Source organism: Bos indicus x Bos taurus, chromosome 25 (assembly GCF_003369695.1).
Source record: "Bos indicus x Bos taurus breed Angus x Brahman F1 hybrid chromosome 25, Bos_hybrid_MaternalHap_v2.0, whole genome shotgun sequence".
NCBI lineage: Eukaryota > Metazoa > Chordata > Mammalia > Artiodactyla > Bovidae > Bos > Bos indicus x Bos taurus.
In genome coordinates, this window is record NC_040100.1 from 6,472,971 (window position 1) to 6,496,773 (window position 23,803).

Consider the following 23,803-nt stretch of genomic DNA (forward strand, 5'->3'; position numbering starts at 1 on the left):
CTGGCTTTCACAGTAACCGAACGAGGGAGATACCGTTTTTCTCCCCTGCTCTTATTTTTTCAAGTGGATCTTTGTGGCAATTTTCAAACATGCCCCTACGTAGAGAGAACGATAAAAGGAACTCCTAAAGGACCCGAGATGCAGTTTCGACAATTCTCAGCTCACAGCCGAACTTGTTTCATCTATACCCTCAAAATCTTTCGTGATATTGTGCTGGAGTATTTGAATCAAACCCCAAACATCGCACTGTTCCTCTTGTTAGATGTGGAAATGGAGACCCAGGAGGTTCAAAAAGACTGTCAGTGGTGGCGCAGGGACACTTCTCACTCAGGTGTGTCCTTGTCTGGCTCCCTAGATAGGGAGAAACCACGAAGACGCGCTAAGGAAGGTGCTGACTTGCATTTTCTCTACCAACCGCTGTTCACACATGAGCACACATACAGATGTGCCCGCCTGGAGGAGGAACCTGGCTGGCCACAAACCCTGACCCTTTCCCACCCCCACCTCTCACCCTTCCCATCCCCTGCTCACTATGGAGAATCCACACACACTCATTAAGTGCCTACTGTGTGCTTGACGAGACTGAGCCACCAACACTTTCATCTGCTTGGCAACATTCTGAAGGGAACTGTTTCAGCAAAAGCAGGGTTTAATGACCACATCTGCTGCCACTCCCAGGTTGGTCATATGGAACTCTTTCCAAGCATATTAAAATTCTTCATATTTGTCCATTTCACATAATTAGCTCATGGATTCTCAAAACAGCCCAGGGCAGACATGGGGTGAGTTTTGAGCTCCAGTGTCTAAGCTGAGGAAACTGAGGCTTGGGTTACTTGCCCAAGGCCTAGCATTTGACGCCATTGAGACTAGCTGACCCGTCCTTCCTTCCTCAGGTTAGCTCATGGAAAATTTTAACCACCCTTTAAGCAAAAACAAAACCAAACCCCTTCCCCCCAGTTTATATATTTCTTCTTTATCTCTTTGTTAACATGCATCTGCACTCCTTTCTCTCTCTCTTCATGGCAACAACGGCTACCACAGCCAGATCCCGAGGCCTCCCAAGTGGTGAGGTCCAGGAAACAGCCTCCCACACAACCCCTCACCCCACTCTCTCCCCTCTGGCAAAATTCACAACACAGCCCCGCGGCTCCGCCCCCAGAGCCTCCTTCCTTCTGCGATGACTAGCTACAAACTATTCAAACTTATCTTTGAATCCTCCCCTTCCCACCAACTCAGACACTTGGCATCAACTTAGGCTCCTCCGTGTCTACAGTCCCAGGGACATTGATGGTCTTTGTGGAAATGTTTGTTGAGTGAATAGATAAAAGTTTATTCACACCAAAGTGTGTAAATATTGAAACCATAGTTACGTATTTTGATGTGTTAACTCTCCCAGGGGCATTTATAATGCCCTCTATTAAATGTGGGGCAATTTACGACTTACAAAGCTGTATTCATGATTTGGTGGAGTCAAAGGTTACTGGGAGGATGACTTGGGCCATGGGGGCGTGTGGGCAGAAGACGTTAGCCCAGGCGGTGAAACAAGGTCTGGACTCCTGGGAAGCTGCAGGGATAAAGCGATGAGCACCCAGCGAAACAGCCTCGCTGCCCTCCCTGTACCTGGGGGGGCGGCTGGAAGACGAGGCGCGGACAAGGGAGCACGCCCCCTGCTGGACAAAGACGCGGATGGCCCGGCTGCCGACTCTCAGAGCCCCTCCGCCCGGAAACCGGCCCCCCCTGCCGGCCTCGCCGCCTCACTGCACTCCGGGCCCCGCAGCCGCAGCCTCGCCCCGGCCGGACGCGGGGTGCGCACCCGGGGAGCGCCAGGCGCACGGGATACGCGCGTGTGTGCAGGCCCCGGGCCGCCGCTGGGGGGCGCCGCTGCGCGCGGCACCCCGCACCCCCGATTGCTCCGCCGGGGCCTTGGACACCGAACCCAGCGCGGCCCGGCTGGGCAGGGGCGAGGGGCGGCGAGGAGCGGACGCCCCAAAGCGGGGGCGCGCTGGCTCCGGGTCCCCCAAATCTCCAAGTGCCCCCCGCGGGCTCCGCTGGGTCCATGCCCCCTACCCCAGCCTAGCGGCACAGCGTAGCCCCAGCGCTCCCACTCCGTCCTCGGAGGGTGTGGAAGGGTGGGTTTGGGGCCGGGGGCGGGTCTGGGGGCGGACCCGGAGGCGGGGCTGTCTCTGCGGCAGGGCCCTGTTCGGCTCCCCCCGGTCTCTGTCTGTCCTCCTCCCTCCTCCAGCTCCGGGCGGAGCCCGGCATGGGGGGGCCGGCGCCCGGCAGGCCAGGTACGGTGATGTAGAAATTGGGGAGGCTTGGTGCGGGGAGGTGGGATGGGGGGACAAGGGAGGAGTGGCGGGGCGAGAGACGGAGAAACCCAGGGTAGCAGGACAAGGGGAAGGGGAGGGGTGCCCGGGAACCTGGGGCCTTCGGATGGAGAGGGGGATGAAGCTGACCAGGTTTGGAACAGACAGGGGAGGGAGAGGACAGCAGTGAGGAGGGGCGCCCAGGAGGAGAGGCGAGGCTGAAGGCGCAGAGGAGAGTGTGTTTGGGGGAAGGGAAACCGGAGCAGGTATGGAGGCCGCCGCTCCGAAGGCAGCTACGGGGCCAGACTGGAGACCCCCGGGTGAGAGGGAGGGGCGGAGACTGGGAGAAGGAAGCCGGGAGCCTCCCAGATCCTGGAGGAGGAAGGTGATTTGGGCCATCAGCGAGGGAGGCGGGGACGGCCGCTGAGGGGCCAGGGTACAGGAATAGGGGTGGATAGAAGCCCGGGCCCAGGCACAGGTCTGGCGAGGGGGTCGGCAGGGAATGGAGAGACATGGATGGGTGGTCTTGTAGGTGCCCAACTCAGAGTGCCCGCACCCTTTCTCCAGCGTCCCCGCCCTACCCCCATGACAACCCCCCACCCCCCAGACTCAGGTCCCAAGAAGGGGTAGGGAGTCTGACTGTCTCCCCCTTCCCCAGCCGGGTGCAGTGTAGCCAAGTAGGCCCCGGCATAACTCCTTGTCTATAGGTACGTCCAGTTCGGTGTAGCCCATCTGTGTGTGTCTGGAGGTCTGTGTGTGCTGTGGGTGTGTCGGGGTGTTTATGTCTCTGTGTCTGGCTGTTCTAAGTTGTGTTTACCTATGTCAGTTTGTGTGTCTGGTCCTCTGTTTGTAGAGATGGGGCCGTGACCCGGTGGTTTGTGTCTGAATGTGTGTGTGGCGCCTGCAGGGCTGCTGTAGGTCTGTGGGGCCTGTCTGTGTGGCGGATCAGGCTGGATTTACAGGATGGGGAGCTGTATCAGTCTGATCACTCCAGAGTGTGTTTTTGTGGCTCTGACACCTTTGTCAGGGTGTGTGACTGTATACATGTCTGTCTGTCTGTGGGTCCTGGAGGCGGAGTTGGGTTTTCTGTGCCTGCATCTGTTTTCCTCTCTCTGAGGACCCGAGTCACATCTCTGCTCCTTTCTCTCTCTCTCATTTATTCCTGGCCCCGACCCACCCCACATATTTCTTTTTTTCCTTTCCCCTCTCCACCAAGTGGATCCGGGACCCAGGGAGGGTCGCCCCCCGGGCCTGGTGGCACTGAGCAGGGCCCCCCAGCCCCCACCTCCTGCCCCACGACATGAACCTCCTCTACCGAAAAACCAAGCTGGAGTGGAGGCAGCACAAGGAAGAGGAGGCCAAGAGGAGGTAAGGCTGCAGCCCCAGAGTGCCCCCTCTTCTGTCCCACGTCCGCTCTCTCCTACCCCAACCCAGCCGGGCCACATCCCTCTCTGCCCTTCCTGAGCCCAGCAGCCTGGTCATCAGTCTGATCTCAGAGTCTGTGCTCAGTACAGAATTGCTGGAATTGCACACGCCCTGTCTCTGTCCTGCTCATGGCTCCTGGCTCCAGCCCCTGCCCTGGCCTCTGAGGGGGCTTCTGGCTCAGGGGCCCCCTGTTGGCTCTTCCCAATCCCCAGAGGCCCAGGTCACTCCCTCCTGATCACCTCTGGCCTGTGATCTCCTCTCTGACAGTGTGGGGCTGGCTCTTGGTTCCCCTGTCACCTGACCTTGGAAGGGGCAGGCCCTGCTGCCCTCATGGTCCAGGATGGAGTCATTTGAGGGGCACCAGAGACAATCCACTTGGCCCCTTCCCAGTGACAGGATTGTGTGTGTGTGTGTGTGTGTGTGTGTGTGTGTGTGGTGGGGGACATGCAGGCTGGGCCCTGCAGAAGAGCCAGGGCTTGGAACTGACACCCCCCACACACACTGCTCGCCCCCTCCCCTTGTCCCCCCAGGGACCTGGCACCTGCCCTCTCCTGTCTTGCTCCCTTCTCTTCTTCACTCGCATTGATGGCACAGCCTCTTGGAGCCTGAGTCAGAGCCACCTCCTGGCTCCCTTCTCCCTCCTCGAAACTGTGGAGTTTAATTCTTGTTGTTAATTAGATTAATCAGAGCTATCACTGCAGTGATCTCTCCCTAATGAAGGGTTAGTAGACAGGGCCCTAATGAGAGCCCACCCCACAGCCGCTTGCCCCTCTTCCCCGCCAGCCGCCCCCCCTTTCACTCACACAGAAGCTCAGGGACAGTGAAAGGGAACTGGGGTGAGCCTGGGAGGGTAACAGAGGATGACAACGGAGGGAGAGGGAAAGAGAGAGAGAGAGAGAGAGGCAGGGAGGAAAAAGAGATCAGCTGGGGGAGGCTCTCCGATGATGCAGCGGGCAGTACAGTCTGGGCCTGGGAAAGGAGGCGCCCGCGTGGTGTGGGAGTGGAGGCCGCAGCAGCAGCCGGACATGAGGGGAGGCCAGAGGCCGGGCGTGGGCCCGTGTCAGAGGGAGAAGGAGCAGAGGTCGGGGGCAGGTGCATGTGCCACGCAGGGCTGTGCTGCCCCCGCCGGTATTTCTCTCCGACTGCGAGCCGTCCACATGTGCGGTGCCCACGCTGGGGCCCGCCAGCTCCAGGGACGCCCCCCTGCACAGGGCTCACCCCTTCTCTCATCCCTGTCCAGTCTCCTTCCCTCTCTCAAGGCCTCGGGATTAGACCTCTCCCCATCCCCACCCCGGCCCCCGCCCTCCTCCCTGGGAGGCCCCAGGGTTGCCCACTGCTCCTCCTCGCTCTTGAGGTGGAAGAGGAGCGGAAGGCCCAGGCCTGAGGCCCGACCCCTGCTCCCCTTGGGTCTTCTCTCCCCAGCTCCAGTAAGGAGGTGGCTCCCGCAGGCCCCGCGGCGGGGCCCGGGGCTGGCCCAGGGCCGGGCGTCCGCGTGCGGGACATCGCCTCGCTGCGCCGCTCCCTCAGGATGGGCTTCATGACGATGCCCGCCTCCCAGGAGCACACCCCCCACCCCTGCCGCAGCGCCATGGCCCCGCGCTCCCTGTCCTGCCACTCGGTTGGCAGCATGGACAGTGTGGGGGGCGGGCCTGGGGGGGGCAGCGGGGGCCTCACTGAGGACGGCGGCACCCGAAGACCCCCCGCCAAGCCCCGGAGGCACCCCAGCACCAAGCTTAGCATGGCGGGGTCGGGGGCAGAGACGCCCCCCAGCAAGAAAGCAGGTGAGACACTCCCCCCCCCCTCCCCAGCCCCACGCGCCATCCCCGCCAGGGGGAACCGGGAAGATCCATTTCGGGCCACAGGAGGCCTGCCTGCAGGGTTCATTCAGGGAAGAACCTAGGAAGTGGAAGGTTCCATTCTCACAGGGAATGTGGGGGGGGGTTCTTTTTTGGAAAGGCCTGAGATGAACCATTCAAGGGCAGGAAAAGCTCCTTGAAAAGTTCTTTCTTGGGAAAGGGGTGGCCTTGAAGGGCCTTGAGGGTGGGGGGCAGAATTGAGGGTGCGAGCTGCAGACTCTGGAAAGTTCTTTAGAAGGCGCCAAGGCCAACTGGTAGGAAAGGAACCCACTGGCGCTGTGAGTTGAGGAAAGCTGGGGGAAATGAAGAGGCAGAAATGTCCTTGCAGATGAGTCAAGAGGCCACAGTGGGTCTCCCCGTTTCCTTCCCCGACTGAGAACCTGGTGTCTCGTTCTCTTTCCCATCCTGCCCAGGCTCTCAGAAGCCAACCCCCGAGGGCCGCGAGTCAGGCCGGAAGGTCCCTCCGCAGAAGCCCAGGCGAAGCCCCAACACCCAGCTGTCGGTCTCCTTCGATGAGTCCTGTCCCCCAGCCCCCTCCCCTCGAGGGGGGAACCTGCCCCTTCAGCGCCTCAGCAGGGGCTCCTGTGTGGCCGGGGACCCTGAGGCGGGCGCCCAGGAAGAAGAGCCCGTGTACATTGAGATGGTGGGCGATGTCTTCAAGGGAGGAGGGCGGAGTGGAGGAGGCCTGACGGGGCCCCCTCTGGGGGGTGGGGGCCCAACCCCTCCCGTTGGCGCTGACTCGGACTCGGACGAGAGTGAGGCCATCTATGAGGAGATGAAGTACCCGCTGCCCGAGGAGGCCGGGGAAGGCCGGGCCAATGGGGCCCCTGCACTGACCGCAGCCTCCACGCCACACCAGCCTCACGCCCTTCAGCCCCACACCCACCGCCGGCCAGCTTCAGCCCTCCCGAGCCGAAGGGATGGCACGCCCACCAAGACCACTCCATGTGAAATTCCCCCGCCCTTCCCCAACCTCCTCCAGCACCGGCCTCCGCTCCTGGCCTTCCCCCAAGCCAAGTCTGCTTCCCGAACCCCCGGTGACGGGGTCTCGAGGCTACCGGTCCTCTGCCACTCCAAGGAGCCAGCTGGCTCCACCCCAGCTCCCCAAGTGCCTGCCCGGGAGCGGGAGACGCCTCCCCTACCGCCTCCGCCTCCCGCTGCCAACCTGCTGCTGCTGGGACCCTCGGGCCGAGCCCGGAGCCACTCAACACCATTGCCGCCCCAGGGCTCTGGCCAGCCCCGGGGGGAGCGGGAGCTCCCCAATTCCCACAGCATGATCTGCCCCAAGGCGGCAGGGGCACCAGCAGCCCCTCCTGCCCCGGCTGCCTTGCTCCCCGGCGCCCCCAAGGACAAGGCCGTCTCTTACACCATGGTGTACTCAGCAGTCAAGGTGACCACGCACTCCGTCCTGCCAGCTGGCCCGCCCCTGGGTGCTGGGGAGCCAAAGACGGAGAAGGAAATCGCAGTCCTCCATGGGATGCTGTGCACCAGCTCGAGGCCCCCTGTGCCCGGGAAGTCCAGCCCCCACAGTGGGGCTCTGGGTGCAGCAGCTGGGGTTCTCCACCACCGCGCCTGCCTGGCCTCCCCACACAGCCTTCCGGATCCAACCACAGGCCCCCTGACCCCCCTCTGGACCTACCCAGCTGCAGCAGCTGGGCTCAAGAGACCCCCTGCCTATGAGAGCCTCAAGGCTGGGGGGGTGCTGAATAAGGGCTGTGGGATGGGAGCTCCGTCCCCCATGGTCAAGATCCAGCTGCAAGAGCAAGGGACAGACGGGGGGGCCTTCGCCAGCATCTCCTGTGCCCACGTCATCGCCAGTGCAGGGACGCCAGAGGAGGAAGAAGAGATGGGCGCCTCGACGTTTGGGGCAGGCTGGGCTCTGCAGCGGAAGGTCCTGTATGGAGGGAGGAAGGCAAAAGAGCTGGACAGTGAGTGAGGAGGGGGAACGGGGAGGCCTGGGGGATGTCTGTGATGATCTGGTGGAGGTGTTGAAGGGGTTACTTGGAAGCCACAGCCCATTGTCCTGAACTGGGAACTTTTCTGGGAGATCAGAGGGATGGGGACATGCAGCAGACTGAAGGGGTGAGGTCCCCGTGTGTTCGCTGACAGGGCAGGAAGACCTGGAGTAGGGAGGGGGCAGGATCTGGTCTCCTCCTCCGGTCCTGTCCTGCTCTGCTCTACTCCCCACCCCTCCCTCCACTGGGCTGCAGGGGTGTGTGTGTTTGTGAGTGTGCGCACACGAGGAGCTAAACACAGCTGCCTCCCAGCTGTTACCATGGCAACCCATCCAGACAAGAGGGAGAGGAGAGGGAGGCCCCTACCGTTGCCTGGCAACGCAATGCTCTGCCAGGCCTACTCAGAGATGAGCTTAGTTCACATGCAGCCCTTCCCCCAAGGCCCCCCTTGACATTCCCCCAGCTCAGAATTTGGGATTCTCCCCTCTCCTAGGGAAGAGCCCCCACTGCTCTCCACTTCAGAGATCATTCTGGCCCTGTAGGGGGCTGGAGGGGTTCTGAAGTTAAAGCTGGGGTAGGGGAGACCCCTCTGAACAGGGAAAAGGGTTTGGCAGCAGTAAATATCTACAATTCTCAGCTCAGGGGTGATGCCAGGGTTGGCATCCCTCCTGTGTGTGTGTGTGTGTAAAGTGTGATGTCGGGGCCCTCCCTTCCCAGCTGTGACCTGCAACGGGGCAATTCTTTGTCCTGGTCCAGCCAGGTCGCGGTGCGTGTAGCTGGGGGGACAGCAAGACCCTTCCCATTGTACAGCTTCTGAGCTCTCCTTGTTACCCAGCAGAGATCGAGGATGGTGCCCGGGCCTGGAATGGCAGTGCTGAGGGTCTAGGCAAGGTGGAGCGTGAGGACAGAGGCCCTCTGGCATCAGGGATCCCGGTGAGGAGCCAGGGGGCAGAGGGCCTGCTGGCCAGGATCCACCACGGAGGGGACCGAGGAGGAGGCCGCACGGCGCTGCCCATACCCTGCCAGACCTTCCCTGCCTGCCACCGCAACGGAGGTGACACTGTCTGCCCCCGCACGCAGATGGGGTGGGCTGGGGGAATCTCCCAGAGCCCCGGTCCTGGGCCCTACCTCCTAATACCAGGTCTCCATCCCCTCCTCAGATGAGGCTAGGGTCAGTCTGAAGGGGCCTCTCCTGTCCTCAGGTCATTGAGGGAGGGGAACCTGGCGCCCCCTTCCTTTCTCACCCTCAATCTTCTGCCTCAGACTTCACTGGAGGCTACCGCCTGGGGCGTTCCGCCTCCACCTCCGGAGTCCGGCAGGCCGCGCTCCACACCCCCCGGCCCTGCAGCCAGCCCAGGGATGCCCCGAGCCAGGTGAGGAGGGAGACCGGTTTGGGCTTTTTCTTTGTGAAGAAGCAGGTAGGGAAGAAGACCCTGGTGTGGGAAGAAAGGCGAGAGGTCAGGCTGGGGCCTTGGCACAGACTCACCAGCGACAGGAACGGATGGATGGAGAGCGAGGGGGTGAGGGTGAACCTGCATAGCCAGGCTGGCACCACTGGCCTCAGTGGGCCTTGGTGCCTTTAGAAAAAGACGTTCCCACGGTGGAAGGATTCGTTCTACTGGGAAGACAGTTTTTAAGAGGCAAGCCCTTCCTGGCAGGGACAGGCCTTGCCTGGCACCAGGGCGCAGGGGGAGAGGACAAGAGGCCTTGGGGGCAAGAGAAGACTCGTTTCTGGGCGACGCGTTGATCTTGGTGGGGTCTCGGCAGCGGGGTCGGGGCCTGGTGTCTCTGAGGTCCTTGACCCCCCTCATTCCATCCTCCCCCACCCCACCCCGTCGGGGGCCGGCGGCGGGAGGAGGGGGTGCAGACCCAGCCTGCGCTGCCGCTGCCGCTGCCGCTGCCGCTGCCCCTGCCGCCCCAGCCCGCCCGCGAGCGCGACGGCAAGCTGCTGGAGGTGATTGAGCGCAAGCGCTGCGTGTGCAAGGAGATCAAGGCGCGCCACCGGCCCGACCGGGGCCTCTGCAAGCAGGAGAGCATGCCTATCCTCCCCAGCTGGCGGCGCGGGCCCGAGCCCCGCAAGTCCGGCACGCCGCCCTGCCGCCGGCAGCACACAGTCCTCTGGGACACGGCCATCTGAGAGGGGCGGGGGGCCGGGGCCCAGGGGCGGGCGGGGCGCCCGGCTCTCCCGGAGACTGGCCTCGAAAGAGGGACACTTGAAGGACCAGGTGAGAGAGAGCAGCCGGGGAGAAGCCCCCGCTGCCCTCCACCCTTACCCCCGCCCCCCAGAGACGAGGAGTTGGCCGGCCCGTCGGGCTTGGGGTGCCAAGCCGCAAACCCCAGAAAAGTGAGGGAGGGGTTGCTTGAAGTTGGGAGTGAGGTTCTCCTGCTGCTCTCCCCTCTGAGCAAAGTAGACCTCCCCACCCCAGGCCAGCATGGGGGAGGAGGGAAGGGTCAGGGAGGAAGGGGGGGGGGCGGGTCAGCGAGGGACAGAGAGTGAGAGGTAGAAGGGGCTCTCTTAGAGAGTGGGGGAGGTGGTAATTATTTTGTTGTTTATTTCGGTCTGGTGGGCAATTCTGGGCCCGTCTGATCCACTCCTGAACAAGGAGTGGGGAATTGTGGGCAAGTAAAGGGAACCAAGTTGGCATTCTCCCCAGTGCCCAGAGGCCCCGCCATCCACGCTGTGCCCTCCCCGCCCCGTCCACTCCCCGCCAAGCCAGGGACAGACAGGTCTGGAGAGCAGTGGAGCCGCAGAAGGGAGGGGCTCTAAGAGTGGAGAGTCGAGTCGGGAGGGCCAGAGGGCTCATTCAGTGTTTACCGGTCGTCAGTATTGGGTAGTGAGCTTGGCCTGCTCTGCACCGGGCATCTTATTTAGCTCCAGGGTGAGAGTCTAGCACCAGGGATGGGCGGGATGATGGGGAAGGAGGGGAATTTTCGCGGGGGGGGGCGGGGGGGGCGGGCAGGGTATTTATTTAAATTAAAAAAAAAAAAAAAACAAACCCAGAAGAGATGTCAGGAACTTTTTTTTAATTCCTTTCTTTTCAGAAATAATATATTAAAAGACTAACGATCCTAGAAGTGGCTTCTTATATTTCAGTGCGCTCCGCCTTTTTTTTTTTTTTTTTTTACACCTGTTTTGTTTTCCCTCTTGCCCCTGGTTGGTGGGAGCTGGAGGTTGTGCAGGGAGGGTTATGGCAAGTGAGCGGGAGAGGTGCAGCTGGAGGTAAGTCTTTGGGAACGCCACCGTGCACTGACTCCACAGACATTAACTGAGCATCTGATGTGTGCTGGCCCTGCGCCAAGGCAGCAGGAACATTCTGACTGAAGCCTGCCCTCCAGCAGCTTGTAGTCTGTTCAGGGGTATGAGATTCCTGACAATGCTCCAGGACTAAGAGAGGGAGAGGGCTGGACTCTTCTAACAAGGCTTCCTGCACAGTGCACCTAAAAGTACAGGTAAGGTTTGGATGAGCAGGGAGAAAGTCCCAAGCTTACAACATGACTGTCTGCGGGGCTGGGGTGGGGGGCAGCAGTTTTGTTTAAATATGCAGATGGCAGTGAGTCAACCTTGATGAAGCTGGTGCAGAAAGAGGGGCCTCAAAGCCCAAGAGGCTGGTCCTCAAGAAGGAATCCAGGGAGGATGATCACAAAGAGATCTTCAGAGAATGGAGGGCAAGGGACAGATGGCAAGATGCAGCTGAAAGAAAACATCCTCCGGTTAGAGATGAAGAAGCTGCAGGGGGAATCCATGAAGCCCTAGGTTGGCGCTCAGATGACTGAGGAAATGGTCAGCTTGACGACCCATGGAAAGAGGTGTTGAGAGGGACTTTGAAGGAAGAATGTTGATTCTGAAACAACGGCAAATATTCGGGTTTGTTACCAGCTAGACCAGAGATTCAAAAATATAATGGATGATACCAGAGATGTCTTTTAAGTGATATGAAGAACACTTTGAAAAACTTTAATAGTTTTGTATTTCTTTTCATGCATATTGAGAGAAACGACAATCAGCACATCAGACTATTTGTTATTTATGTCGATTACTGCATGCACAAGATGAGGCTAAATATATTTTTAATGAGTTGGTTTAAAGAAAATAGTAAGCAAAGACATAATAGTACAGGTGATACTCAGATTATGAAAAATTATAACAGTGGTGTGAGAATATTTGAAATTTAGGAAACACCAAATTAGGGATAAAATAATGGTTTGAGAGGGCTGAAAAACATGTGGATGTTAGGAGTCATCAACATAAAGATGGTACTCAGGGCCAAGACTGAGCTCTATAAGGGATATTGTGGACAAGAGATAAGAGTTAAGAACAAGGAATAGCTTTTAAATTATTTACATTTTTTTAAATTGTATAATGGACATATAACAATGTAGGTGTACAACATAATGATTTGATATATGTGTGTTTTGTGAAATGGTCATCGCCGATAAGTTTAGTTGACATCCATCACCACAGAATTTTTTTCCTTGTGATGAGAACTCTTAAGATCTACTCTCTTAACAACTTTCAAACATAGAATATAGTTTTGTTAGCTATAGTCACCATGCGGTGCATGCCCTCCCCAGGACTCAATTATCTTATAACTGGAAGTTTGTACCTTTTGACTACCTCCACCCATTTTTCTCCACTGCCCCCTCCAACCTCTGGCAACCCTCAACCTATTCTCTGTATCTATGAGTTTGGTTTTCTTTTCTTTTTTTTTTTCAGATTCTACATATAAGTGAGAGCATACAGTATTTGCCTTTCTCTGTCTTTCTTATTTAACTTAGCATCAGGCCTTCGAGATCCATCCATGTTATCGAAAATGGCAGGATTTCCAATAGTTTTTTAATAATTAGTTAGGAAATTAATGGAAGGAATTATCTCATTTATAAGAGCAACTAGAATCATAAAATATTAAGAGTAATTTTAATAAGAGTATAGGACCTCTATTCAATTAATCAATAAAACTAAAGTCTTTTGAGTTACTCAACCAAGGAAGACTTGAATAAACAGAGTAATAACTATTTCTACAGAGTAATAACTAGTTTAACTAGTTCTTATTACTAGTTATTACCAAACCATAATGTAAAAGATGTAAGTTTTCCCTAAGTCAGTAAATTTGATGCAGTCTCTAAATCCCCAAAGGATAATTTGGGAAACCTGACAAAACAGTTCAAAAGTTCATCCAGAATGATAATAAGAAAAATGAAAATGTTCAGTGAACTTTCTGAAATAGATGAGTAATGGAGGACCTGGCTACCATATATTTAAAGCATGTGAGCTGGGATTGGCACAGAACTGGCACGATCTATCAGAAGACGCCAGAAAGAGCAGGAAATGCACACGGGAATTTAGCATGTATCTGGTAAAGGTAGCACTTGAATGGTGGGAAAAAGATTATTTGAGAATTGTTTCCTAAAACAACTAACTAGTCCAGGGAGAGTGTGGGAAGCTGGATTTCTATTCCATTCATTACATCAAAAGACTTAAATGTAAAAACAAATTATTAAAAGGGAAAAGTGGGTGAACATTCTTACAACCTTGGGAGGGAGGAGGCCCTTCTAAAATGATATGAAGACCAGTAACATGTAAATTAACTATACTCCAATAAAAAATTTTTTTAAAAAGTAACAAATAAACCAAAAGGCTTGTACGTTTGATTTCATTCACAGCTAAAACTTTCATATGGCAGTCAAACTACAAACATAAACTAGGAAACTATTTCTAACACATATGAAAAAGATTGGTATGATATATAAGAAACATTTGTGAGCTGATAAGAGAAAGAAAAAAAAAACCCAACAAAGGTGAACAAAGGATGTGAATAGACAATTCAGCCAAGAAAGAGAAATGACCAACAAATGTGTTCAACCTTAACAATAAGTAATGCAAGATAAAACAATAATAAAATACTGTTCACCTATCAGATAAAACTGAAAAAGATTCACAACATCAGTCTGGCAAGTATGCAGAAAACAGGCATTCATTGTGTAAGTGTAAACTAATATAGACTCTGGAGGTCAGTTTAAATATATTTGTGAAAATTTTAAATGTTCATGGTTTTGACTCAGAAATTCCATTTCCAGGAATTTATCCTACGGAAATACTTACACAAGTGTGCAGAGCTAAATGCACAAAGGTGCTAATTGCAGCATTGTTTGAAATAATGAAAAATGGGAAACAACCCCAAAGTTCACCGGTATGGCACTGACTAAATGATTTTTGCTAACAATGGAAAACTGATGCCATTAAATAGATTGCAGGAAATATAGATGTTCTAAACACAAGAAGCCGTCCCCAATACATTAATAAGTGAATAAAGCAATGTGCAGAAAAGTACAAAGAAAGCACATTTTTAAAAAACCATTTATTTGTAAGTGTTTATGTAAGTCTGGAAGGAAATATACCAAATGGTTGATGGTGATAATTTTGAGGTCTGAGAAGAGAAGGGTCTTAATTTTACTTTCAAAAAAATAATATTATACTGCTTGTATTTTTATGTGTATGTCTTCACTCCAAAATCAGAGATATTATTTTTTAAAAAGAAAAGTAAGTAGTGCTCAGCGCCAAGAGGCAGAGCAGGCATGAGGTGTCAGTGGCTGTGGAGCTGGCACATATGGCTCAAACTCCAGGTCAGCACGAACATCTAAGTTTCCCACTTTCCTCATCTATAGAATGGGAACAATTAGAGAGGGCTGTTGAGATTGAATAAGAGAGCGCAGGGTCTCCTTTGAGGATGAAGAGAGACATAGAGAGGGAGATGAGGGAGATGATAAAGAGGCTAGAACCTGGAGTGAGAGGCAGGACTGGACAGAGTCGGGGTATGAGGGGCTCAGCCAAAGGCGGGCTGCTGAGGCTGACTGGAGCCAGGGCTACACAGCCTCTCTGGGCTTCCCAGGTGGCTCAGCAGTAAAGAATCCGCCTGCCAATGCAGAAGATGCAGAAGACGCGGTTCCATCCCTGGGTTGGAAAGATTCCTAGAGGAGGAAATGGCAACCCACTCCAGCATTCTTGCCCAGAGAATCCCATGGACAGAGGGGCCTGGCGGGCTATAGTCCATGGGGTCACAAAGAGTGAAGTCCACTATGACTGAGCATGCACGCAGCCCTTCTGCAAGATCAGAGGCCTGCAAAGGGTTAGAAGTTGAAAGAACAGGGTGTACTGGAATTATAAACCTCACAAAACAGCTGGAGGAATGATTATCCCCTGCGAGGTCAGCCTGGACCCAGCCCTGCCTGCATGTGTGTATTAGTCATTCGGCGTGTCCAACTCTTTGAGACCCCACGGACTGCCAGGCTCTTCTATTCATGGAATTCTCCAGGCAAGAATGTTGGAGTGGGTTGCCATTTCCTTCTCCACCTGCCTACATGACACCTGTTAACAAACTCACCTGGGACTCTACATCCCTTTCTGGGGTTACTAAGCCACTTCCAATGCTGACTTCCCACTTTTGAAACACCAGCAAAGCAGGGAACTCTTGGGCAGCACAGTCAAAGGGGAGAGGGCTCTGGAACATTGGAGTCAAGGAGACAGGAGCTGAGTGGGGGAGACCTTCAGTGCTTTCAAACCAAAGGGGAGAGGAAAAATAAGGCCTCAAATAATACCCTGCCTTATTTTTCATGACCCGTTTTGCCCACTGAGATCATATTTCAGCTCTGAAGGGAGATTTCTATCAAAGATTACTAGGATCATGTCAAAAAGACTCAGGAGCAAACCTGAAAAGATTCCCAGTGGCCAAAGGATGGAATAATTTGAGCAGCAAGAAGGGTAAGAACTGCGAAAGATTGAAAGATGAATATGGTTAAATTCATGAGTTCATTCATGAGTTATGACCAAGAAATTGCTCACCTGTGGACGATGCCAGAGCGTCACTTGGTTATTTTGAAAACTTGTTAGTAAAGGGAAAAGTCAAGCATCTGTCTGCCTCCATGATGCCACTGAAGAGGAGTTTTTCTTTTGGGGACTATTCCAGCTAATAAATGAAGATAGAATTGTAGAATTGGAGTATTACCATGAAGGAATGGATCCAGGCATTGAGTTTTAACAACTAACACCATACATCACATTACAAGGGACAACCAGACATTCTCTATGTCCTGTTGGAAGAAGACACCACCACCTATGAAGTGTTCTACCCCTCCAAAATCGAACCTAGGACTATGATCAAGCCTCTAGATGCCACTACCAGTTACAGGAAATACAGAGGAGAGGGGAACGCATTGAATATCAGGGGATACCATCAACAAAATCTGGACTGTGGGAAAAACCTCAGGGCAAACCACCTGGATTCTTCCACAAATCTTCCTCCAGGGAAAATACAGAGATGGAGAAAGAACCCAGAGATTCAAAGACAAAGATGCCCATTGCAATTTACGGGCCTTATTTGGATCTGATTCAATCAAATAAACTTTTAAAAATTGATTTTTTTGATTTATGAGACAATCGGGATTATGACCACTGGCTGGATATTTGATCATATGAAGGAATTATTTTTTTTTTAGGTGTGATAATGTATTGTGGTTGTGTATTTTTGAGTCCTTAAAGAGACAATACAGCAATATTAATGAGATAAATTATGTAAGGTCTGGAATTGGCTTCAAAATAAAAAGGAAACGAGAAAGTATGGGGGAGGGGCGGTAGATGAGACAAGCATGGGCATGAGTTGATCATTGTTGAGGCTGGAAGAATGTTTTGTCTATGCTTGAGTCTCTTTGAAATTTTCCACAATAAAAAGTGTTGTGTTTTTAAAAGTCAGTGTGATGAGTCAAAAATTTTCCTCCTTTGAAAAAAAATGAGTGTTTTGAGTACACAGTCTAGGAAGTCCCTCCCAGATCACACTCCCTGTCTAATTAAAAATAACCTTTTATTTTTACAAAGCAATACATATGCATTGTAGAAAGTTCCCAAATACTGAAAAGAAAAAATAAACACGGTATTTCCAACACCCAGAGGTTACCATTTCACAGCTTCCTGTGTAACATTACAAAACTTTTCCTATGCATATATGTTTTTTAACAAAACGAGATTATCTTGCACTTGATGTTTTGAAAGCTGCCATTCTCTGTTAATGGTCTCTACTTCCTCATGTCAATAGGTTTTATCTTATCTAATATCCAGGCTATATGTACATTTCCCTAATTGTGCCCCAAAGTGTTCCGGTGTCTTAGTCAGCATGGGCTGCCATAACAAAACACCATAGACTGGATAGCTTGGACAACAGATGTGTGTGGAGGCTGGGAAGTCCAAGATGAAGGTGCTGGCCGAGTCCGTTCCTGGTGAGAGGCCTCTTACTGGCTTGCAGCCAGCTAGTCATCTTCCTACTGTGTCTTCACATGATGGAGAGCGAGTTCTTTTTTTCAATTCAGTTCAGTTCAGTTGCTCAGTCGTGTGTGACTCTTTGCGACCCCACGGACTGCAGCACACACACCAGGCCTCCCTGCCCATCACCAGCTTCCGAGATGATACGAGATCGGGCGCCTTCAGGCTGATACAGCCGGAGGCCCATCACCAGCTTCCGGAGTTTACTCAAACTCATGTCCATTGAGTCAGTGATACCATCCAACCATCTCATCCTCTGTCGTCCCCTTCTCCTCCTGCCTTCAATCTTTTCCAGCATCAGGGTCTTTTCTAAGGAGTCAGTTCGCATCAGGTGGCCAACGTATTGGAGTTTCAGCTTCAGCATCAGTCCTTCCAATGAATATTCAGGACTGATTTCCTTTAGGACAGACTGGTTGGATCTCCTTGCAGTCCAAGGGACTCTCGCAATAACTCACACTCCCTAATGCCGGGTTTTTCCCTTGAGGCGTGTCTACCGTTTTAGGCACAAAGAGTTAGAGCCTCTTGCTAGTCTTACTCAGGTGCCCCAATAGATGCACCTTCAGAGGGGCAGCCCATCCGGAGGGTCCAGCTTCCATTGCTCCTCTGCCATCTCTGAATTGCCCTCAGGATGAAGTGAGGAGCCTGTTGCCTGGGGACTCATCCAGGCCACCCACTGGCCTCTGCCACCATTCCAGGGCAGTCTTTTGCCACCAAAAATGGCTGGCAGCCAGAAATAGCAGGCTGGAGGCACCAGAGATGGTGTCACCACCATTTCAAAAAATTTCCACTGACCAAGTGGTGACCTTATGCTGATTGTGTTTGACATTCCTGCCTTAAAGCCCAGGGATGGGTAGAATGGCAAGATGTACACATTCCAGAGATTTCAGAGTCATGAGGGAGACTTTCCGGGAAAATTAGAAACAGAGGGAAAATTTTAAATATACATATATTATTTATTTCACTGCCCATTCAGATCTGAAATCACTTAGCTCATTTAATAACCAAAAAATGCATCCTTACATTTGGGTCATAAAATTGTCATGGTTGGTCTTCTTAGAGATAAGGAAATCTGAAAACTGGAGGATGCCGCCCTGCTTTATTTTGAGGTGGGGTCTGGGTGAGTGGCAAGGTCTGTGGGGAAAAGTTCTCCTCTCCTTCATTTTTCTTCTTTTTCCACCTAGCTCAGTTGGTAAAGAATCCGCCTGCGATGTGGAAGACTTGGGTTCGATCCCTGGGTTGGGAAGATCCCCTGGAGAAGGGAAAGGCTACTCACTCCAGTATTCTGGCCTAGAGAATTCCATAGACTGTATAGTCCATGGAGTTGCAAAGAGTTGGACATGACTGAGCAAGTTTCACTTTTCCCACCTAGCAGGTCCCAAGACAAGAGAAACAAGACAGCTCCTAGTAGGAATTTTGTACCGAGGCAAAGCCATACACCCGGAGTGGGAAGGAGAGTCAACTTCTAGAATTCCCTTCTGGGGTCAGGGTGGGGATTATCTACCTTCTTCCCAAGAAAAGAGTAGGAGGCTGCCCACCCAACCTTGCCGCCCTCAATCACTGCTTCGAAAGAGGCCTGCCCCAAGCCCACCCTTCCAGTGATGGATGGAAGAATTCCCTTCCATTGCTATTCTGAAGTGGGGGACAGGGGGCTCTTTGGGAGAAGGGGCATTGCCCCGTCCACCAGCAGACCATGGCTCTTTTCACTGTGGAAGGGGTGACCACATGTGCTCTGCAGTGTGTGCAGTGGGGGAGGGTTCAAGGGGACAGCAGAGGGGACAGCCATTGCTCCTGGAGGTGCAGATGAAGAAATGGCATCGAACCACCAGATCAATGCCGGGAGAGGATGGACAGGGTGCAGCAGTAGCTGCGTCCTGCAAAGGAGGAAACTGCTATCCCTCCCAGGAGAGTAAGTGCGAAGAGCTCAAGGGGCCAGAAAGTGAGCTAGGGATGCCTGCACCCGGGATGGGCCCAGTGGATGAGAGTCCCTGCCCCTGGTGATGTTGTAGTCCACGGGGAGACTCCACCACCAAGTGATGTGCTAACCGCATGGCTCTCAACTGGGCGATTTTGCCCCCTGAGGGGATATCTGTGACTGCTGTCAGAACTGAGAATGGAATTGCTCCTGGCATCTGGCAGGTAGAGGCCAGAGTGGCTGCCTAAGGATTCTACAAGGCACAGGACAGGTCCCCCACCAGCACCTGGTCTGCAAGAAGCCTCTGGTCTGAAACATCAATAGCACTCCAAAGTCTTGAGTCTTGCAGTTGAGCAGCCCTGAGTTAGAGTATCTTAACCTTTAGAATATGGTACCTTGAGATTCCTATAGTAAAACCTAACAGCTTTATTTCATCCACCAGTTTTTGTATTTTTTTGAGTGTGACAGTAAGACTTCTTATTTCTAACGTAGACTGGGTGGGGGTGGGGAATTACAAAAATCTTCCTTCAGTTCTAACCTTTATCACTTGCTAACATTTTAAGTTTATATTCTGTCCTGTTAACAACTAGTTATTGACTCCTGATGCACAATGAAAGCTCTGAAATTCCATTTCTATTTTTTAGATCTCTTTGTTGTTGTTGTTGTTCAGTCACTAAGTCGTGTCCAACTCTTTGCAACCCCATGGACTGTAGCCCACCAGGCTCCTCTGTCCATGGGATTTTCCAGGCAAGAATACTGGAGTGGGTTGCCATTTCCTTCTGCAGGGGATCTTCCTGGACCAGGGATTGAACCTGCATCTCCTGCATTGGCAGGTGGATTCCTGACCACTGAGCCACCAGGGAAGCCCTTAGACCAGTTTTATGCACGTGTAATTTACATACAACAAAACATACCCATTTCAAGTCTACAGTTTGACAAGTTTGGATAACTCTATATGCCTGCATCCCAAAGTTAAGGAAAAAAAAACTAGGGGATGGGGGTGGGAGGGAGACACAAAAGGGAGGAGATATATGTATTCTCCTAGCTGATTCATGTTGTTGTACAGCAGAAAACAACACAACATTGTAAAGAAACTATCCTCCAATTAAAAATAAGTTTAAAAAACCCCAAAAAAGCTATGCTTAGATTTATGGAGTAAAGATTAGAAATGTAGACTTTGAAGTCCATCAGACCTCAGTTCAAATCCCAGGTCTGTCATCCACTAAGCCTGTTTTCTCTTCAGTAAAATTGGATTAATGATATCCACCAAAGGGGTTATCCTGAGGATTAAACTGACACACTTGAAGCCTTTAGCTCAGAGCCTGCCTGGCTCATAGTGAAGCGCTTCGGCAGTGGTCATAACTATCATGATCATTTGCATTCTCAGCATTTCATGATATACTTGGCTAATAGACTCCTTTTCTTTCTGCATTTATGTGTCCTTCCAGAATGATCTTACCTTTTTGAAGGTTATAATAATCATATACGCACATGTGGTTCCCAAACTAGTATTTCCAACCTCTCTCCTGGCTCCAGGAGAGCAGGTCAGTTTCCTGCACTTGTTAGCCTCCCCGCAAACCACCTGCCATGTCTTAGGCTGCCTGGCTCCACGGCATCACGTCCAGTCTGAGGGGGCAGAAATACCTGCATCCTTTCTCTCTCACACGTGCCCTTTATTTATAAAGACGTCTTTTTAACTACTTCAAAACAAACCCAAACAACAGTGGTTTTACTGAAATGGGAGGTTATTTCTTGCTCATACAAGCATCTAGACATAAGCAATCCAGAGCATATCTGGAGGCTCCAGGGTATCAGGGGCCAGGCTCTTGCTCTTTCTACTTGGTTGCTCTGCATTCCAAGGCTGGAATGCAAGAAGCATTCCAAGGCTCAACCGCAAGGCTGTTGCTTTTGCTCCCCGAGGTCTGAGTGGCTTACTACCAGGGCCATTTTTCTTGCAGCAGGATGGTGCTTGCTTGCAAGTCAACACCGTGTTTAATCTGCATGCCGCCTAAGAAGCTGTGGTTTTATTGGGTTGAACCAGGTACAACTGCCATTTTTGTTGGTTAAATATGGTACAATTGGGAATTTCATATAATTCAACCTTATACCAGTTTTACTTTACAGACTTTACTACTTTACTACTTTCTACTTTACTTTAGGACCCTGACACAGAGATAAGCAACCTGCCCAAAGTCACACAGCAAGTAAATGGCAGAGAAGGAATTCAGATCCAAAGCCTTCCTGGGAGCTGGACTGGTGGCAGTTTCCTGAGTGAGTAAGGTTTGGTTCCTCTGTCCACCACATGCGTATAACCAAGCTGAAGAGCAACACATGAACACTGGAAAGCTAAACAGCCTCAAAAGTGAAGCAACAATCACTCAACACAGCTATGTTAGAACGTCACCAGGCCATTGGTAATTTTTCCCCCCAAATAAGTGGTAAGACAAGACTTTCTTTCTCTAGAAATTGAGGAGACAGAACAATGGCTCCAGAATGGTGTCGCCAGGAAGGCTCCTAAGAGGAAGAGTCTTCAGCTGAGTCTTGAAAGCAGAAGAGGGTCAGTTTCATGGTGGTGGTGGAAGTGATATTTAGTGGTAAAAATCCAATTGCTGCTGCTAAGGTGCTTCAGTTGTGTCCGACTCTGTGCGACTCCATAGACGGCAGCCCAGCAGGCTCCTCCGTCCATGGGATTTTTCCAGGCAAGAGTACTGGAGTGGGTTGCCATTGCCTTCTCCAAATAATCCAGTTCTGTGCCTTTAGCCCAAATTTGAGAGGTTACTATGAAGACTTGGGTTTCTGTCCTTACTTGGGTGTGTGCACAGGTCGGGTGTACACTCCAGCAGTGCGCTTGTAGATTTCCTCCTGTTGTATCGTTTCACATGTCTTGCTTGTGTATGTGCATCAGGGTGTATCTTTCTGTGTCCCTGTCTTTCCATGTCTTAGCATTCATTTCTCTCTCTCCCTCCCATTCTTTATTTCTCTATCACTCCTTCTCTCTCTCCTCATCTGTCTCTCCTCGTCTTTGCTCTATAATTGGTCCCATATAAATCCTAACTGTATCTTTTATTTTTTTTGTATCTTTTATTATGAGTTGCATGCATTATATAGTTTGACATGCCCGGTCCCTAATTTAAAATGCAAAGGGACAAAATGTTCTATGGCCTCATCTAAATCTCTTTCATTACTCCTGCCCCTGGCCTTCGATTTAATTAATGTTTTGTTTTATCAAGTTAGACATAGACATCATTTTAAAAATCAAATACTTGAAGGCTAATCCTGAAAGAAAAGCAATCCCACCTCATTATACTCTCAATCCGCATCTCAGATTCAGTCATTTTCAAGTCTTTCGGTCTATCCTTCTGGTACAGACCTCCTGTTCCTAAACAGCATGCTTGTGCCTCTTTTTCTTGATTTTGTTCAGTTTTAGGTACTTAAAACAGAAAATGAGAATTTAACTCTTTAAGCCTCAATTCACACACACACACAACTCTTCCCCTTCCCCTATTCTCCCTAAAAAAAATTATATCCTAATGTTTGGTCAGAGCAGAATTCAGTATTTATAACATTGTGTAAATGGCTCAGTTATGTCCGACTCTTTGAGACCCCATGGACTATAGCCCCTCAGGCTCCAGGCAAGAATACTGGAGGGGGTTGCCATTCCCTTCTCCAGGGGATCTTCCTGATCCAGGGATCAAGCCCGGGTTTTCTGCATTGCAGGCGGATTCTTTACTGTCTGAGCCACTTGGGAAGCCCCGTTTATAACATTATTATTATACAAATATTATTTACAGCTGAGCCCATTGATAAGATTATGATTATATTTTCTTTCTTGGAGTTATTTGTCAAATTAACAAGGTTTTGTTTGTCTAGTTTTCCAGCTACCAATGACAAAATCAATCCCCGAAGGTAATGGATCAGCCTAATCCAGCTGGGGCCATCTGTCCTGTAGCCTGTCAGTCACACTCTAGGCGGCTTGCTGTAGGCTGGGACACAGCTTCTGCTGGGACACCTTTCACCTCTCTCCCCTCCTCCTGTCCCTGAGCCCTGTGTTTCCTCTCCCCTGGATTATTTCCTCCTTTTATTGGAGCCTCTCCTCCACAGCTTCCTGGGAAAGTGTGCCAGGAAGATAAGTTTTCTGCAGCTTCACAAACCTGAAGGCTCCCCAGGTGGCACAGTGGGTTCGATCCCTGAGTTGGGAAGATGCCCTGGAGAAGGAAATGACAACCCACTCCAGTATTCTTGCCTGGAGAATTCCATGGACAGAAGAGCCTGGTGGACTATAGTCCATGGGGTCACAGAATCAGACATGACTGGGCACATGCACTTCAACAACTCTGCATACCTGAAAATGTCTTTTACCCTAACAGGACTGATAGTTTGGCGAAGTACAGAATTCTAGGGTTGCAACCATCTTTTCTCAGAATTTTTAAAAATTTCATAATCAGTCTTTTTTAATGATAGCTTTTCAATAAGATGTATTAATATCATGCTTTTCCATGGAAAGACTGCTTTTTTAAAAATTGTGCTGTAACTGATACACAACATTGCGTTGGTTTTACATGTACAACATAATGATTTGATGTAAGCATATCCCCTCCAAATTTTGAAGTCATTGCTTTATTATTGTCTTCTAGTTTTCAATAAAGTTGTTGAACAGTCTGAAGTCATCCTGATTTCCTTTTCTTTCTATAAACTGGCAGGATCTTAGCTGTGGCTTCTGCATTCTGAAATTTCAAGACTGTTTGTCTTCGTATGAGTTAATTTTAATTCAGTGTATCAAATCACACTTGGGGCCTTCCTACTTAGAAATTTAGTTTCTTCAATCCTGTCAATTTTTCCAGAGGCTTGTTTTATTTTGATACTTTCTTCCTGTCTAATTTTTTGATGTTGGATCAGTCTCCTAAATGGATCCTTGAATTTTCTTATTTTGTGTGTGTGTCTTTGTTATTCATAGGGCTTCCCTGGTGGCTCAGCTGGTAAAGAATCTACCTGCAATGTGGGAGACCTGGGTTAGATCCCTGGGTTGGGAAGATCCCCTGGAG

General features: G+C 51.3%; 1 protein-coding gene across 6 annotated transcripts; it reads left to right on the top strand.

The window, feature by feature from the left end:
• The first annotated feature begins 2,162 nt into the window (after window positions 1-2,162).
• Window positions 2,163-10,476, top strand: NYAP1 (neuronal tyrosine phosphorylated phosphoinositide-3-kinase adaptor 1). Of its 6 annotated transcripts, none has more exons than XM_027528273.1 (8): window positions 2,163-2,288; window positions 2,965-3,013; window positions 3,523-3,674; window positions 5,154-5,512; window positions 6,001-7,515; window positions 8,378-8,596; window positions 8,806-8,915; window positions 9,410-10,476. In XM_027528273.1, the coding sequence occupies exons 3-8, from the start codon at window positions 3,607-3,609 to the stop codon at window positions 9,677-9,679; spliced, it is 2,541 nt and encodes an 846-aa protein (XP_027384074.1). In that variant the 5' UTR covers window positions 2,163-2,288; window positions 2,965-3,013; window positions 3,523-3,606; the 3' UTR covers window positions 9,680-10,476. The 6 variants fall into 6 exon arrangements, with proteins under 6 accessions (XP_027384074.1, XP_027384071.1, XP_027384076.1 ...); XM_027528271.1 differs by lacking the exon at window positions 2,163-2,288 and adding an exon at window positions 2,418-2,691; XM_027528270.1 differs by lacking the exon at window positions 2,965-3,013.
• The last annotated feature ends 13,327 nt before the right edge of the window (window positions 10,477-23,803 follow it).